Source organism: Solanum dulcamara, chromosome 12 (genome assembly GCF_947179165.1).
Source record: "Solanum dulcamara chromosome 12, daSolDulc1.2, whole genome shotgun sequence".
In the NCBI taxonomy this organism is placed as follows: domain Eukaryota; kingdom Viridiplantae; phylum Streptophyta; class Magnoliopsida; order Solanales; family Solanaceae; genus Solanum; species Solanum dulcamara.
The window spans coordinates 8,267,483-8,282,693 of NC_077248.1; the positions used below are offsets into that span (position 1 = coordinate 8,267,483).

The 15,211-nt window shown below is 33.0% G+C and overlaps 1 protein-coding gene across 1 annotated transcript; it reads right to left on the reverse strand.

Annotated features, from left to right (window-relative positions):
• Positions 1–2,376: 2,376 nt before the first annotated feature.
• Positions 2,377–10,868, reverse strand: LOC129876259 (aspartic proteinase 36-like). The gene is made up of 10 exons (XM_055951639.1): positions 10,398–10,868; positions 9,290–9,419; positions 8,958–9,193; positions 7,417–7,644; positions 6,188–6,350; positions 4,840–4,913; positions 4,636–4,732; positions 4,443–4,506; positions 2,968–3,039; positions 2,377–2,817 (listed from the first exon to the last, which is right to left on the reverse strand). Exons 1-10 carry the CDS (start codon positions 10,667–10,669, stop codon positions 2,612–2,614), a joined length of 1,542 nt encoding a protein of 513 aa, XP_055807614.1. The 5' UTR covers positions 10,670–10,868; the 3' UTR covers positions 2,377–2,611.
• Positions 10,869–15,211: the final 4,343 nt, after the last annotated feature.

The following is a 15,211-nucleotide window of genomic DNA, read 5'->3' on the forward strand; positions in this document are numbered from 1 at the left end:
TTTACCTTGTTAAAGTAAGAAGCTTGATAATAAATTGATCCAATAATTTATCTGATTCCAATTTTAACAAATTCAAATCAATTTGGCCAATATTTCAACTAATGTATCCATTAAGGTTTGCTGGAAAAATTCCAAGGTCCCATATTGAAATTCTTTAATAATTTGAAGAATTCCAAGGTCCAATTTCAATCTTCTTTTTGATTTGTATTTGTATATGACATTGATTTCTTTTTATCTTTCAATTTTCTCATTAGATACAATCAAAATCATGGATGAACAAATGTCTTTTAAGAGAATCACTAGAGGTATATGAACGAATTCATGAAAATTAGATGATTTTCCATCTTTCTTTTTGGGTCTAATTCAAGATTTCGAAGAAATTTCAAGATCTCTTGCTAATTCTCGAGTTAATCAACAAGAAATTAGATCAAATTATCGAAATAACCCATTGAAGATTCAACAACTTATGCATGTTCTTAAAATTGGATCATTTAAACATCTGAAGAAGAAGAAAATGATGAATCTGGGTCAATAGGACTAAGATGATGGTGAAGAGATTGAAGTATTTTGTAAAATTTATTTTGTATATTTTTTGTGATTTGTATTTCTATCAATGCATTTCACATTATGTTGTATACGATTCTATGAATTTAGCATATCAATGTTTATTGCGGCTATTTAATATTTTTTAGACCTTATTTGTATATTTTCAATAATTATATACAATTACTTCTTTTGTATTTGTATTCTACCAACAAGTATATGTTACAACTATTATTTGTATAATTTCAGCAGTATTGAAGTATTTGTACAATTTATTTTGTATATTCTTTTGTGATTTTGTATTTCTAAATACATTTCACATTATGTTGTATACGATTCTATGGATTTAGCATAAGAATGTTAATTGTGGCTTTCTTACTTTTTAGACCTTATTTATATATTTTTAATAATTATATACAATTAGCAAGTATAAGTCCCACTATTATTTGTATATTTCAGCATTATTGGTATATTTGTATAATTTATTTTGTATATTTTTTGTGATTTGTATTTCTATCAATACATTTCACATTATGTTGTATATAATTTTATGAATTTGGTATAGCAATGTTTATTGCGGCTTTCTTACTTTTTTAGACCTTATTTATATATTTTCAACAATTTTATGAAATTACTTTTTTGTATTTATATTATCAGCAATTATACTTTTTAGCTATTTATTTGTATAATTTCAATTTTTGTATACATTTACTTATTTGTGTATATATATTTATTTATTTACTAAGCCATTTTTTTGACATGTTTATTTAAGAAGTTAAATTTATCTTTCTTTGTTTGGTAAAAGTTATAAGTTCTAATGAGATACAATTCCATGATTTGTGGGATTGTTTTTCTTTTTCACAACCAAAATTACTGCCATTTTCCTCAAAAAAAAGTTAAAGCCAAATTGTATAAATTATTAAATTATATTATTCTCTGTAAAATTTAATCCTATTTCATAATTTGATAAATTATATTGAGAGACTGTTTACACTTTCTAAAATTATTCACTTAATAAATTTTCTGCTGTGTCTATTGGGCAAAAATTTTCTCCAAGCATAGAATGTAAAAATCAAATAGCAAACAAATTCTTACACACTGAAAATGACAATTAAAAATCCTCATTGCGAGGAGGAAAAAAATGCAGTAACATTCTCAGCATTATATGTGTTACACTACGAAGAAGACAGATGAAAATTATAGGGGGAATTTTCAGATATGGCAAACCTTTTAAGCATAATTATTTCATATGGTATAGTTTTCCTAATTACTTATAATGACAAACATAAATTTGTCATTATATAAACGATGTAGCGAATTATACAAACGTTATACCCACGAATTATTTGTATTACCGAAATATACAAACACTGGTATGCATATGTATTTGTATATCTAGCAAGCGATATTGAGAGAGAGGCAAGCGAGATCGAGAGAGGGAGGAGAGAGGCAAGCGAGAGTCGAATTGTATATGTATATTTTGTCAAAAAATTGTATATATATAACTGATAATCTGGTATACATATGTATTTGTATATCTAGCAAGCAAAATTGAAAGAGAGGAGGAGAGAGGCGAGTGAGATCGAAAAAGGCGAGCGAAAGGCGAATTATATATGTATATCTGTCGAATTGTATAGGTATATTTGTCAGAAAAATTATATAATGGTAATTGATATACATATATATTTGTATATCTGACAAGCAAGATTTTCTATACCGCGTAAATAAATAGTTATGTTTGCTGCAAGCCGTAATTATTTTAAACTATACCCTAAATGCATAATATAATAGTAAAATTTGTCATACCGCATAACTTTTCTAAATTAAAATTAATTATAAAGCACGAATGACTAATTGACTACAATAGTGAATTGCTTTTACATTGTTATAATGTTATATACAAATTAATGTCCTGTAAGACTTACCCGATGCCTTTTGACATTTTACCTTCTACAACTTGACCATTAGAAGCAAGAACTGAAAAAAATAATTGCCTTGCCCCCAACAAAATCTTCACAATCCTTCTAACTGCGCGCTATTGATATTAATTAGCAGATTATATCACATATTAAGGGAAAACGACTAGAAAAATTGAAGTCAAGCTACATAAATAGGAACCAAGCATTAGCTCCCAAAAAAGTAAAAGAAGAGCATTAGTTGTAGCAAGTGGCAGATTGAAGGGAACACTGCTTGATGAACTGCTCACACTTAATTGTCCAGCATTCATAAATTCATCCTTGCCTGAGGTTGTAGACACATTCACGGGCGATGAACCTATAATAAAAGCATTTTATAAGTAAATAACATCAGAGCTCCTACTTGTAGAGAATTGCTAGGGTGTATATATTCATTAACAATCTCTAAGAAAGGAGGAAGTATGGAGATGTAAGTAATGAGAATCAAATCTTTAAAGATGGTACTTACAATCATACTCTGTCCATCCAATTCTTTGTCGGGCCAAGTCATATACAATGATCTTATTTTTAAGAATGAGATCTGTATAGCAAGAGAAAGAGAAGTGAGTGCCAACTAGATTTAATCATCACTCTAGATTCTCTACAATCTGGCAGTAATGACGCAAGCAATGCAATTAGGGGTGGTTTGGTTGTGGTGTTGAGCAAATAATCCCAACATAAAATCCCTCATGAGATAATACAATGTTTGGTTGGTCAAATAAGAACAAAGTGATCACCGCGCAACTAATGTAGAGTTTGTAGTAACCACCGCATAACAATCGCTTCAGTATTAATCATTGCATAAACAATATATCCCTGCTCTATGACCCCCATATAACTAGTAAGTGAACCAAACAACCCCTTAGGGAACTAGCAAATACATATTGTATGACAAAACCACATCATGACAAACTTTCAGTATTTCCACTCCAAATAACACAGAACATATGACTCCTATAACCACTTGATCATCTCACTTTTAGCTAGCATGAGATCAACCCTTCAATTTGAGTTCACTGTTGCTACATGAAAGGGAAAGAACAAGATACAAGCACAAACAAATATGTAATTGAGTTTCACTATTTACAGCTATAAGAAAGAAAATCACAGAGACGGGATATACAACAGGCTGCTACATTATGTCCATGAACTACGGTACACCAAGGACTCTGCATCTGTTTCTACAACTGCTCAACCAGACGACAATGTCCCTCACCTTTACAAGTACTTTTGAACCAACATTATCATAGAATCAGGAATATCATAGCACAAGGTGTTATCGGGAATGGGCCGACGTCAAATGCTAGACGTCTTTAGCGTACTACCATGGGGGGTCTTTTTTCCTTTTTTTATTATTTATTTTTACGTTTTTATATTTTTCACGTCGCATTGTTAACACCAAAATGCACTCAAATATTATATCCAACGTTGCTACATGTTTCTATAATATAGATAGAACCTTTGAAAATGGAAGTGCAACCACATTCACTTTATAATCTTTCTTTCCACTAATCAGCTTTCCATGAATTCCACTTTCTGCTCTCTTTGAACATCAGAGAACATCCGTCTCTGATAGATGTCTATACATGCTACCTTTCAGCTTATTAACAATTGTTTCACCTCACTGAAACCCCACTACGACAGTCTAAGGCTTCGAAGGATTTTATAAGACAAAGAACCCAGAAAATCTAGTAATAGCAGGAAATGCATCTTGGCTAAGAAGGAAGCATATTTTTCATCCATGACTTGAGAAAGTAGTTGACAGAATAAATGAGAATTCTTTAACTCTTTCAAATGAAAGGGACTGAAACTCTTAAACTTCAATGAAAATTTGTTAATCACCCACAATACTCAAGCACACATGCATACACACAATGTTAAGCACCAACTAACAAAGTTAATATGTTGATGAATCACGAAGTAACCATTTATCCAGAAACCAACCTCCTAAGATTGTTAATCCTAGATCATTTTCTTCAAAGATAATACACCACATAGCAGAAGCTTCCTGTTAAACACATAAAATAGAGTCACTTATCTTTGAAGTTCATAAAAAATAGAAGATAAAAATAACTTGGTTATATGACCTTTTAGTAGAAGATGTTTAAATACAAAATATGTAGGTTCCAACACTCACCAAAATGCCCATATGAGCAAGGTAGTCTGCTGGTCTTAAAACCATGGATGCATCACCAGCAAAGTTTAGAGAAACTGGAGGAAATATATCCTCAATGCTGTTTGAGAAACAGGGGGACTTGTTCAAGTCACCAAAGCGGTGTGTATAGACCATTTAAGCACTTATAACTACGGTTGAACATTCATTGAAAACAAAACAAACAACCTTGAAGAAACTAGATAACACGGCCTTTTCCCTGATATGATTGGCCTGGCTGAAGGTGAAACAATTGCAGTTATCTGCAGATGAATAAGTTAAAACAGAAGTAGAGAGAACTGGTTAATTAGTTTTTCTTCCTTGCAAAGGTAGAGAGCTTTCAATTCATTAGAAGAAAGATTGGAACTGACTTTGTGTCTACCAGAAAGAAGTTTCCACAATACTTCATTTTGCTGAGGGTAAAGTTTGTAATATATGTTGCAGAAATATCGATACACAAAATAAGAATTCAAACCATATTACATGGAGTACCCTTACCTGAAATATTCGACCAGCAAGGAGTAGCACAGGAAGACATGGGAAAGCTTTTCACTCATCAGTCTTGATTATGAAATAAGAAATGAAGTTTCTGATGTCCCATAGGTTTTGCTTATTTTTGAGAATTTATCAATTCGAATTAATACCTATGAAGTTATTTGTTAGATCCTGAGTTGCCGGACGCCTCACTTTTCGACGCGCACCCTGTCGGATTCACCAAATATGCTCTAATTTTGGAGAATCCGACACGCACCCGTTGACATTTTTGAAGAGTCCGGGGCAACATGGGTTAGATCGTGGTGCTTTGGAAGCTAAATGTGACTGTGGAAGCATTTGGAAATCAAAAGGAAGAAGAATGGAGAAAATGAGATAAAGAGGTCATCCTCCCTAGAATGCCCATCTGATCAGCACATTTTAGTGATTCAACTTTGTTGTTTCTCAGTAGCTTCATGGAGCAAGAAGGATTCAAGCTTCACCAAAGATCAAGGATCCAATATAGAGCTTTTCTATATTCATTGTAACTTAATCATAATGTGTTTTGAATACTTTGTGCTGCTCTAGCATGTCTTTATGAATTGAATACCTTTTAGATTTAGATAGATTCTTTTTTGGAGGTTTAATCATTATATTTTCTTGATTATCATATAAATTGACTTCTACTTGCTAGAATTGGTTACCTAATTGTACTTTTGCTGTTTTTGATTACTTGATCACCAATTAAATTGCCAAGGTAATTCAAGTTTACCAGGAAGAGGGAGAACTCAAGTCTAAAACCTGAATTGGATAGCCTTTGATTAATACATCCTGACTAGAATCCCCACCAGAAAAGATGGTGATTAGCTTATGGGATAGGAATATAACCACTGACATTAAGCATTCATCTTAAGGTCAAGACTTATTCTGGATTATAAACGTACCCTATGGTCCATAGGTATAACTTATAAGTTATGGGAAAATATAACAAGTTCACTCAACATAGAAATATACTTGTGGAAATTAATTTAAGAATCTTGGTACAAATCGAGAAAAGAACACTTACAGCACTGATAAAGGGTTCATAAGCTTCTGACGCAAGATAAACTAAAGTTGTACCAGAATCAACAATAGTTCCTCCATCACCAGAGGACACAAAAACTCCTGGATCAACAGGCAAAATTTGCCCATTAACAGCAATGCTCTGCAGATATACAGTGTAATGAACCCTGCAAGATTGGAGAAAAGAAACAAATAGATGACACCTCAACCATCCTCTTTTTTTAGTACACACCAACTGATTGGAAGCATAAACATGTCAGAGAACATGAAAAACTATCAGAAGTGGAATAAGTGTTGAGTACATTAAAGTAACCTATATTTTTGGGTAAGTTACATTTAATTACCTATATGTGAAGAGCAATCCATCTAGCATTCAAAACTAAATTGATGGATTTATTGAAAGATTTCCAAGTGGGTATTGATGTTGCCACGATATTTACATGTAGACTACTTTGAGAAACATAACACATCTTGAGACGCCAAATTGAATACCAAGCCCTTGGACTGTTGATTTATATCAAGCTAATGTTGCTTAATCTCTACCAAGCTCTTGGACGGTGGATTTATATCGAGAAGCTAATGCTTCTTAATCAATTCTTCTCTCTTTTTTTTCTTGGAAGGTGGATATGTTGAGTGGCAGAGCCAAGAACTTCTATAAGGGGATTCAGAACAACCAACTTTTGAACCCCATTTACCACTAAACTATAATTTTTCATAAAGTCAAGGGGATGCAACAATTTTATATAACCCAATTTTTTTGTTTTTACCCTATTTGCACAGTATAATTCTTTTCATGAAGGGGGCTCCCCTCCTCCCTACTAGCTTCACCCCTGGTGCTGAGGGAGGGACAGTAGGACTCTAAATATTTGCATCAGCGGATCCATCGGTCAATTATAGGAAATAGCTAATTGTTGTCAACTGGTATTGGTGCAACCACGAATCTCCAGGATATCAACCTAACCTAATGATAAATTACTTACAAACAATTCTAAGAAAGAAGGACTTATCATCTACATTAACAGATATACTAGGTGGAGAAGGTATGACAACCGGAACCAAATAGCACACATAGAATCATTTTTGGCATATTTTCTTTCTCTCACAGTATCACAAACTATCACAATGATTATCATATAACCTAAGGCACACTTCATACCTAACTTTTATCTAAACATCATAATCTAGAACAAAACATTTTATTTATCATATAGAAATTAAAACAATAATACGTACTTTGATGGAACAAGGGGACTATAAACGACGCTTGGATTCAAAATCTCACCAAGAACTAGTATACCTCCACCATTTCCATCTCCTTTCAAACAATGTGAGAACACTTTTGGAGATATTCCACGTGAAGACAGTTGAGATATTACTGAAAGACCTTGTTGACCAAGCCCAAAAATTCCATCAATTGCTCTATCCATCTTGGTCAGGCTCCCAGACTGAGAGGTACTGCACCTGTTTTGATTTCAAAATCAAGGTTTGAGAAGAAAATGCATGCACTGGCTAAAACTTACCACCATAGAACAAAGAGAACGTAAAATAATGGGGCCTATAGAGATAGAATTATGAGAGAACAATCAAATACTTCGGTATAAAAAAACGACATCTTCAAGCAGAAATGTTAGACCATGCATGAGAAAACTCAACTCTATTTACTCACCTTCCCTACAAAAAGAAATGAATTTAGTATTTATTCACATCTAATCACCATTGAAGCATTGCATTACCCATCGAGTCGAGCGAATCATGTTGCCTAGTTACAAATTATTCAGGTAGCTTCTAGGTGAAGTATGGTTTGCTGCTAAATCGAAACCTTGATTAGTAAAATTTTAATTATATTGATAAACTTTTACTTCTCTATGGTACAGATCTTGTTTAGTCCCATGTTAGCAAGACTTCTAAATCTTCACTTTCGGTGTCGCTCATATGTGTTAACACGACATGGGTGTGGCCCGTGTAGGTGTGGGATCGCATCGGATCTGGTCAACTGTGTGGATACCTTGACCAAAATCGCCGGAAGACAGATACAATGATTTATGTAATCAAAACAAAAGCTAAGGTGAAATTGAAGAAAATGAAATACCTTGTATATAGAAATTTCTATGTCAATCTTTTTCCTTTTATCTCCTTCTGGGATTCAGCTCCCAAGAATGAAAGAAAGATTTATGAAACTTGTGATTTTAAGCAGGTCACATTTGTATAAATGTTTGTCAGTAAGGGTAAAATGTGAAGTTTAGGTTAAACGGTTTCAAAATTTAGGAAGTTGCCATTGTTTTTTGAACGGATTAAAAAGCAACTTTGCCACATAAACATGAAAGGAGGGTGAATGGAGGGCATATTTGTTATCAGGGTTAATCAAGACCTGATTTAAACCTTACATCAAGCTTATTCTAAACATTGAGCAAAGACTAATGATAAAGTCCTTTTGTATCACATACCAAAAAAAGAAAAAAAACCAGATTCATACAAAAATCGAGTACCTTGCTGAAGAAGTATGCCGAAATTCAATTTTACATGTAACAAAATGATGATCTGATCCACATTATTAGCTATTAGATACCAATAGCATTAGTTTATAACTTATCCATTGATTTCACTGACTTGCCTCATCTAGTGGGTCTTTTCTTTGAGAAATGTTAGCCACATTAATCAAGTAATTAAGAGCTTCGTTTGGTTGACATCTCTTTTTAATTGGCTTTAATGATTGGTATCAGTTCCACATAAACATAAGAGTATATTTATATAGCCATCCAAGTAATCACACTTACCCAAAAACAATTGGTGATGAAGAGTTGGCAATCAGTGAGGTCCCCAGGACCGTGTCAAAATATATTAAATCTGACACGTAATAACCGGTTGTGCCACTGTTATCTCCGTAATGAAAGGTGTAAGCACACTGATTTGTTTCACTAGAGCACTCAGCCGACGACGCACACATTGGGTCTGAACAAGAGATAAGAGATGCAGTTGATGAGCTGGTAGTGTCATAGAAGTTAAGCTCAACCTGCAATAACATATAGTGTTACGTTTTTTTTTTTGGCTTTATCATAATTTATAAAGGAAGTGAAGTAACGACAGAATAAAGGAAAATAAGGTCTACCCCAAGTCCACTTATTTGAGGACAATCGTTGCAGGAACTACATGTAACCCACAAGATATCACTTCCAGTATCAATCTGCACATTGTATTCTCTTGGTGGAGATCCTAGTTTGACTTTTGTATAATAAATGCTAAAATTACAGGGGGAAAAATACGATGGTCAATATCATTAGCTGGATAGAAAGAGTCACACATTTATAGTATATGCAAAGTGCTTAACAGCAATCACTAAAATCATCAACTCCAATAACAACACAAAGAAAATGTCATATTTGATCATATATTAGAAATGCCCATAAACAAAGCACATCAATTTTAACTAAAAATTCTACACCAGAACTAAGGAACAATAAGAATTACAGCAAAGAGACCAGAATCTAATCAAATCCATCAATCGAAATGACATTGAAGCACCACCAACAATGAAACAGATGGCACATCATCATGAATGCTTTTCTATACCTTTCAATATCAGGAACCACCAATAACAAAACTGCAAACACATCATCATGCAAATGAAGTACAGTTTTGTACCTTGCAACATCAGCAATCTCTCTCTCCAAGCCATTTCAAAAGAAGACCTTACGAGACAACAAATGCAAAATGGATGTATGCACAAATGGGAGAATGTCAATCTAATCCCAAGCACCAAAGACCTTGTCTTGATCAATTGTCCTCAAACTAGAAATGAATAAATAGAAAGTTTCTTTCTATTTCAACCGATTCCCGTGTGCATCAAATAAATAAAAACTCTCTCCAGAGGTATCACAGGCCATAACATCATAAAGAATCAAACATTCCCGAAATTCACAAAAATTACTATCCAAATAATTGACAATGAAGGTTAAAAAAGGAAACACTATTATCAAAACAAAATAAGCTACTCCTTCCCTTCAACCTTACTTGTCACATTTCTCGACATTCAAACAATATGGACTTTGACCAAAATTTTAAAATGTATTTTTTTCATCATATGATTATGCGAAGGATCGCAACTTATAATATTTTTCGTATCAATTTAGCTTTCGAAAATCAGTTAAATTTGACAAATAAAAGTGAATGGAGAGGGAGTAGTTAATCTTTTCAATCCGTCGTAGTAACAAAGATACCCGAGTAGGAAGGGGTCGGAGGAACCGATAACTGGAAAATCGACGACTCCGCCGGCGAAATTCTGCAAAATTCGAGCATGCCTAGCTCGGTCTCTAGCTATGAGTTCCTCTAACTCAACACTATGATTCACCGGAAACACTCTTTCTAAACGCAGCACTCCTGCCGGAAAATTTGCCCCAACCCTGCCGTCTTCTTCCGCAGCATAGATAGCAATGGCGGCGGTAGCCGCCATCAACATCATCAACAACTTCATGAAATTGCCAGGCAACATAAATACAAATAAATTTTAGCTACAACAGTATTGAAGTTCACAAATTCAACAAATAAGTACAGCCCAGAAAAAGAGCGGTTGTTCTCAGTTGCTACGGTGCAAAGTGTTTTCTCCTTTGAAATGCCAATTCTCAGAAAAAAGAAAAGAAAAAACTTTTTCCTAAAATATTATATTACAATTGAATTTTTGTTATAAAATAAATTAATTTAGCAATTTAATAAGAAGAAGATATATTAAAAAATAGTAAGAGTCTGAGAGAAATTGCCGAATTCAGTTGCACAACACACTGATCTATTTATAGCACTGGAAAAAGGAGAAAACGTAGGGAGAAAGTGGAGGAAAAAGGGGAAAAGAAAAGCAAATTGCAATTTGCTATTTCAGTGGGTTCCACTAGAAAGTGGAACATCCACAATATATACAGTTATCATGAATATTCATAGATATTGTGTTTCATTAAAACCTTATTAGGAAAAAAATCCACTGGAAAAAAGCCTAATAAAGAAAAAAGAGTACATACATTTGCTAATACGCCTTGATTTATGTCTTAATAAAAACCTGTAATACCCCCTAAAACGTTGTATGTGGCATTTCAATTTTCGAAGAAAATGATATTCCTTCTGTATTTTGGGCATAACTTTTCATAGAATAATCCAAATTAGGTGATTCAAATTTTTGAATAACCCAACGACATTACCTACAACTTTCATAAGACCATATCTTAAGATTCGGAGGATACATAGGTCAAATAAATTAATTTTTGTAAGACATAGTGATGTGACAAAATGGAGTGTTTGTAGAAAAAAAATTATATCTCGCGGTAGGATGCTCCAAATCGGTTGATTCTTGAACGACATGAAAGTATACTTCTAGATATACAATTCATATGCAAACACCAAATCCTAATTAGAAAGTTATCTTGTTCAAACACAGCTTCAAAAAGGGGTATTCCGTTAAAAGAAGATTCATCTCACCAACCATGGAAAGATCTAGATCCATTTGACATCACTCATGAAATCAATAGTCCTCCATTTGACATCATACATGATATCACAATCCTCTATTGAATTTTTAAGATCATTCTTTATAATTATTTTTATTTATTGTTAGGTCCCTCCTCCAAACCTATAAATATCCATCTTATTTTCTTATTTTATTCATCAAACTTTCTCAAGCAACTCTTCTCTCTATACACTTCTTTACTCATTCTCAAATATAGCTTTAGTTTTTAGTAGTGTAGAGATACTATTTTGATGATTCTTATACTCCGGGTAGTACACAAAATGCTCCGGCGAGGAGAAAAGGTTAGGGATTCAAGAGTGGTCATTGAGTTCTTTAATTCGGAGTAAAGCTTCGAATTCTAGGTATGTAAAGTTATTCATAGCATTGGATTGAGTTCGTCCATGCGCCCAATATTTAAATTCATCGTAATTAAGTTATAGTTGAGTTTTACCCAAATCTTAAATTCTAAATAAATTAATTCTTCTTCTATTGAGTTAGATATGTTTATGCATTAAGATTATTATTATTTGTATCTCTCATATTATTGAAATTATTGTTCATGGATACTTTACCATGAACCCTAATTAATTTGATGTTCATGAATATTTTTACACGCGTTTTGAGTAAAAATATTGGCTTTTAATATTTATTGACAAAAAGAGTGATTTGAATTAATACTATATATATATATATATATTATTGAGTTTTGAAAGAGCAAAAGAATTGAGTTTAAATGAATTTGAGTAAATGATGTTTTGAGCAAGATATTTTAATGAGATGTAAATAATGTTTTAAAGTGTAATGATTGATGAAAAGGTAATAAGATGAGTTTGATGTTTTTCCAATAAGACTAGATGATGATGTTAATATGAGCACATATTTTGGGAGTAGTATTGAGCACCGAGTTGGGTAAGAATTTAATTGACTCAAACCCCAGAACTACGTAGCCAGCGTAGGATGAATTCAAGATGGTGATGTCCTTTATCCTGGCAAGGTATTGAATAGATGTAGCAATGACATCGCTTCGTTGTATCATCACTAGCTCATAAGTGGTGGTTGTCGGTTAGAGAAACTCTCAACTGAGTAAGCATTTCTTATTATTATTATTTTTAAACTTGCATTACATATTGATGTTGAGATGATGTTGAGTTCTGAGTCGAGTCTTCTTGAGAAGAGTTTCTTGATATATGTCCTTACTTTCCTACCATTTTACATACTCTACATTTCATGTATTGACATCATTCGACCTGCATTGTTTTATGATGTAGATACAGGTGTTAGAGATCCTCAACAGGCGCATCATTGAAGATCATTACTTCTCAGCTATTTGGTGAGTCTTTCTTGTATTCGGAGGAACTCTTTATCCTTTTATTGTTGTTAAGTATTATATTTCTTTTGAGATAGTCATGTACATGTCATTAGCACCGTCTGATAGTGTTAGAAGCTTCATAGACATAGTTTGATGATGTAATTGGAGTAGTTCTCTTTTGAAAAGGACTTCTTCTAAGGATTATTTCTTTCATTTGATGTTGATGATGATGAGCCCACATAAGTATTCTTATTTTCACTTAAGTCTTCCGCTGATGAATGAATGAGTGAAGAGACCAAGTGGTTCTCTTGGAGACCAGAGATAGTTTTTGAGTGTCGCCCACACCTAGGTTACCTTTTCGGGGCGTGACAAAATCTTTACCAGGAAAAAAAAGGGACAAAACCTTGATTAAGAGAAAAAGAGTACAGTGCATATTTTACTCACCCGATGAAAACTTCATTTAATTTTTTGGAGATGACGCATTCCAATCTCATATCTTAGCTTCTCAAAAGTTGATGTTGGTAATGCCTTTGTGAATAAATCTGAAAGATTATCACTCGAAAGAACTTGTTGTACATCAATACCACCATTCTTCTGGAGATCATATGTGAAGAATAATTTTGGTGAAATATATTTTGTTCTATCTTCTTTTATGAAGCCGCATTTCAATTGAGCTATGCACGTGGCATTGTCTTCGAATATAATTGTGGGTACTTTGACATCATTTTTTAGACCGCATCTTTCTTTGATGAACTGTATCATCGATTTTAACCATACACATTATCTACTTGTTTCATGAATTGTTATTATTTCAGCATGATTTGAAGAAGTAGCAACAATAGACTGCTTTGTAGATTGTCATAATATAGCAGTTCCTTCGTGTATACATAGATAGCATGTCTGAGATCGAATTTTATGTGGGTCTGATAAATAACATGCATCTGCATAACCAATAAGGTCTGCACAACATTTACTATAAAACAAACTCATATCAATAGTACCCTTTAGGTATCACAAAATATGTTTGATACCGTTCCAATGTCTTTGTGTTGGGAATGAACTATACCTTAACAACAAATTAACAGAAAGTGTTATATTAGGTCTGGTTGCGTTAGCAAGATACATAAGTTCACCAATAGCACTAAGATATGGTACTTCAGGATCAAGAAGTTCTTCATCCTCTTCTGAAGGTCGAAATAGATCTTTTTCCACTTCAAGTGATCGAACAACCATTACAGTACTTAATAGATGTGCTTTGTCCATGTAAAATCATTTTTAAATTTTCTTAGTGTAGGCAGATTGGTAGACAAAGATCTCATCTGTTAAATATTTGATTTGCAAACACAAATAAAGTTGTCTTTTTCAGGTTTTTCATCTCAAATTCTTTCTTTATATATTCAATCGTCTTTTGAACCTCTTCAACATAAATGTCGAGTATGAAAAACTCCGATTCCATTTTTTTAATAAAAATACATAAACAACTGACATTATTTATATAATCTTCATTTATCAAGTACTCATTAAGGCGATTATACCACATATGCCCTGGTTGTTTCAAACTATATAATGATCTTTGCAATTTAATTGAGTACATCTCCCAAGACTTGGTATATGATTCATACAATTTTGATCCTTCTGAGATTTTCATGTAAATTTTATTATCAAGTAAACCATAAAGGTAAACTGTAATTACATCCATTAGATGTATTTCAAGATTTTTATGTACAACTAGACTGATGAGATATCAAAAAGTTATTCATCCAAAACAGGTGAATATGTTTCATCATAGTTGACCCCAGGTATTTGAGAGAAACCTTGTGTAACAAGGCATGCCTTGTATTTTATAATTTCATTTCTCTTATTTTATTTTTGCACAAAAACCCATTTATGGCGAACTAGTTTTACAACTTCACGAGTTTGGACTACAGGTCCATAAACCTCATGTTTAGCAAGTGAGTCTAATTCTGATTGAATTGTCTTTTGTCATTCTGGTCAGTCATATCTACGTCGACATTAATCAACGGATTTAGGCTCAAGACTTTCATTATCTTACATGAAGTTAAGTGCAACATTATATGTAAAAACATTATCAATCGTAATTTTTGATTGATCTAAATTTATCTCATCACCGGTAGAACTTATTAAAATTTCTTTATCACTTGAGTCTCGGGTTCACTAATTTCTTCAGGAATATCAGTATTACTCAAATTTTGACCTTTTTCAGGAGGTTCTTT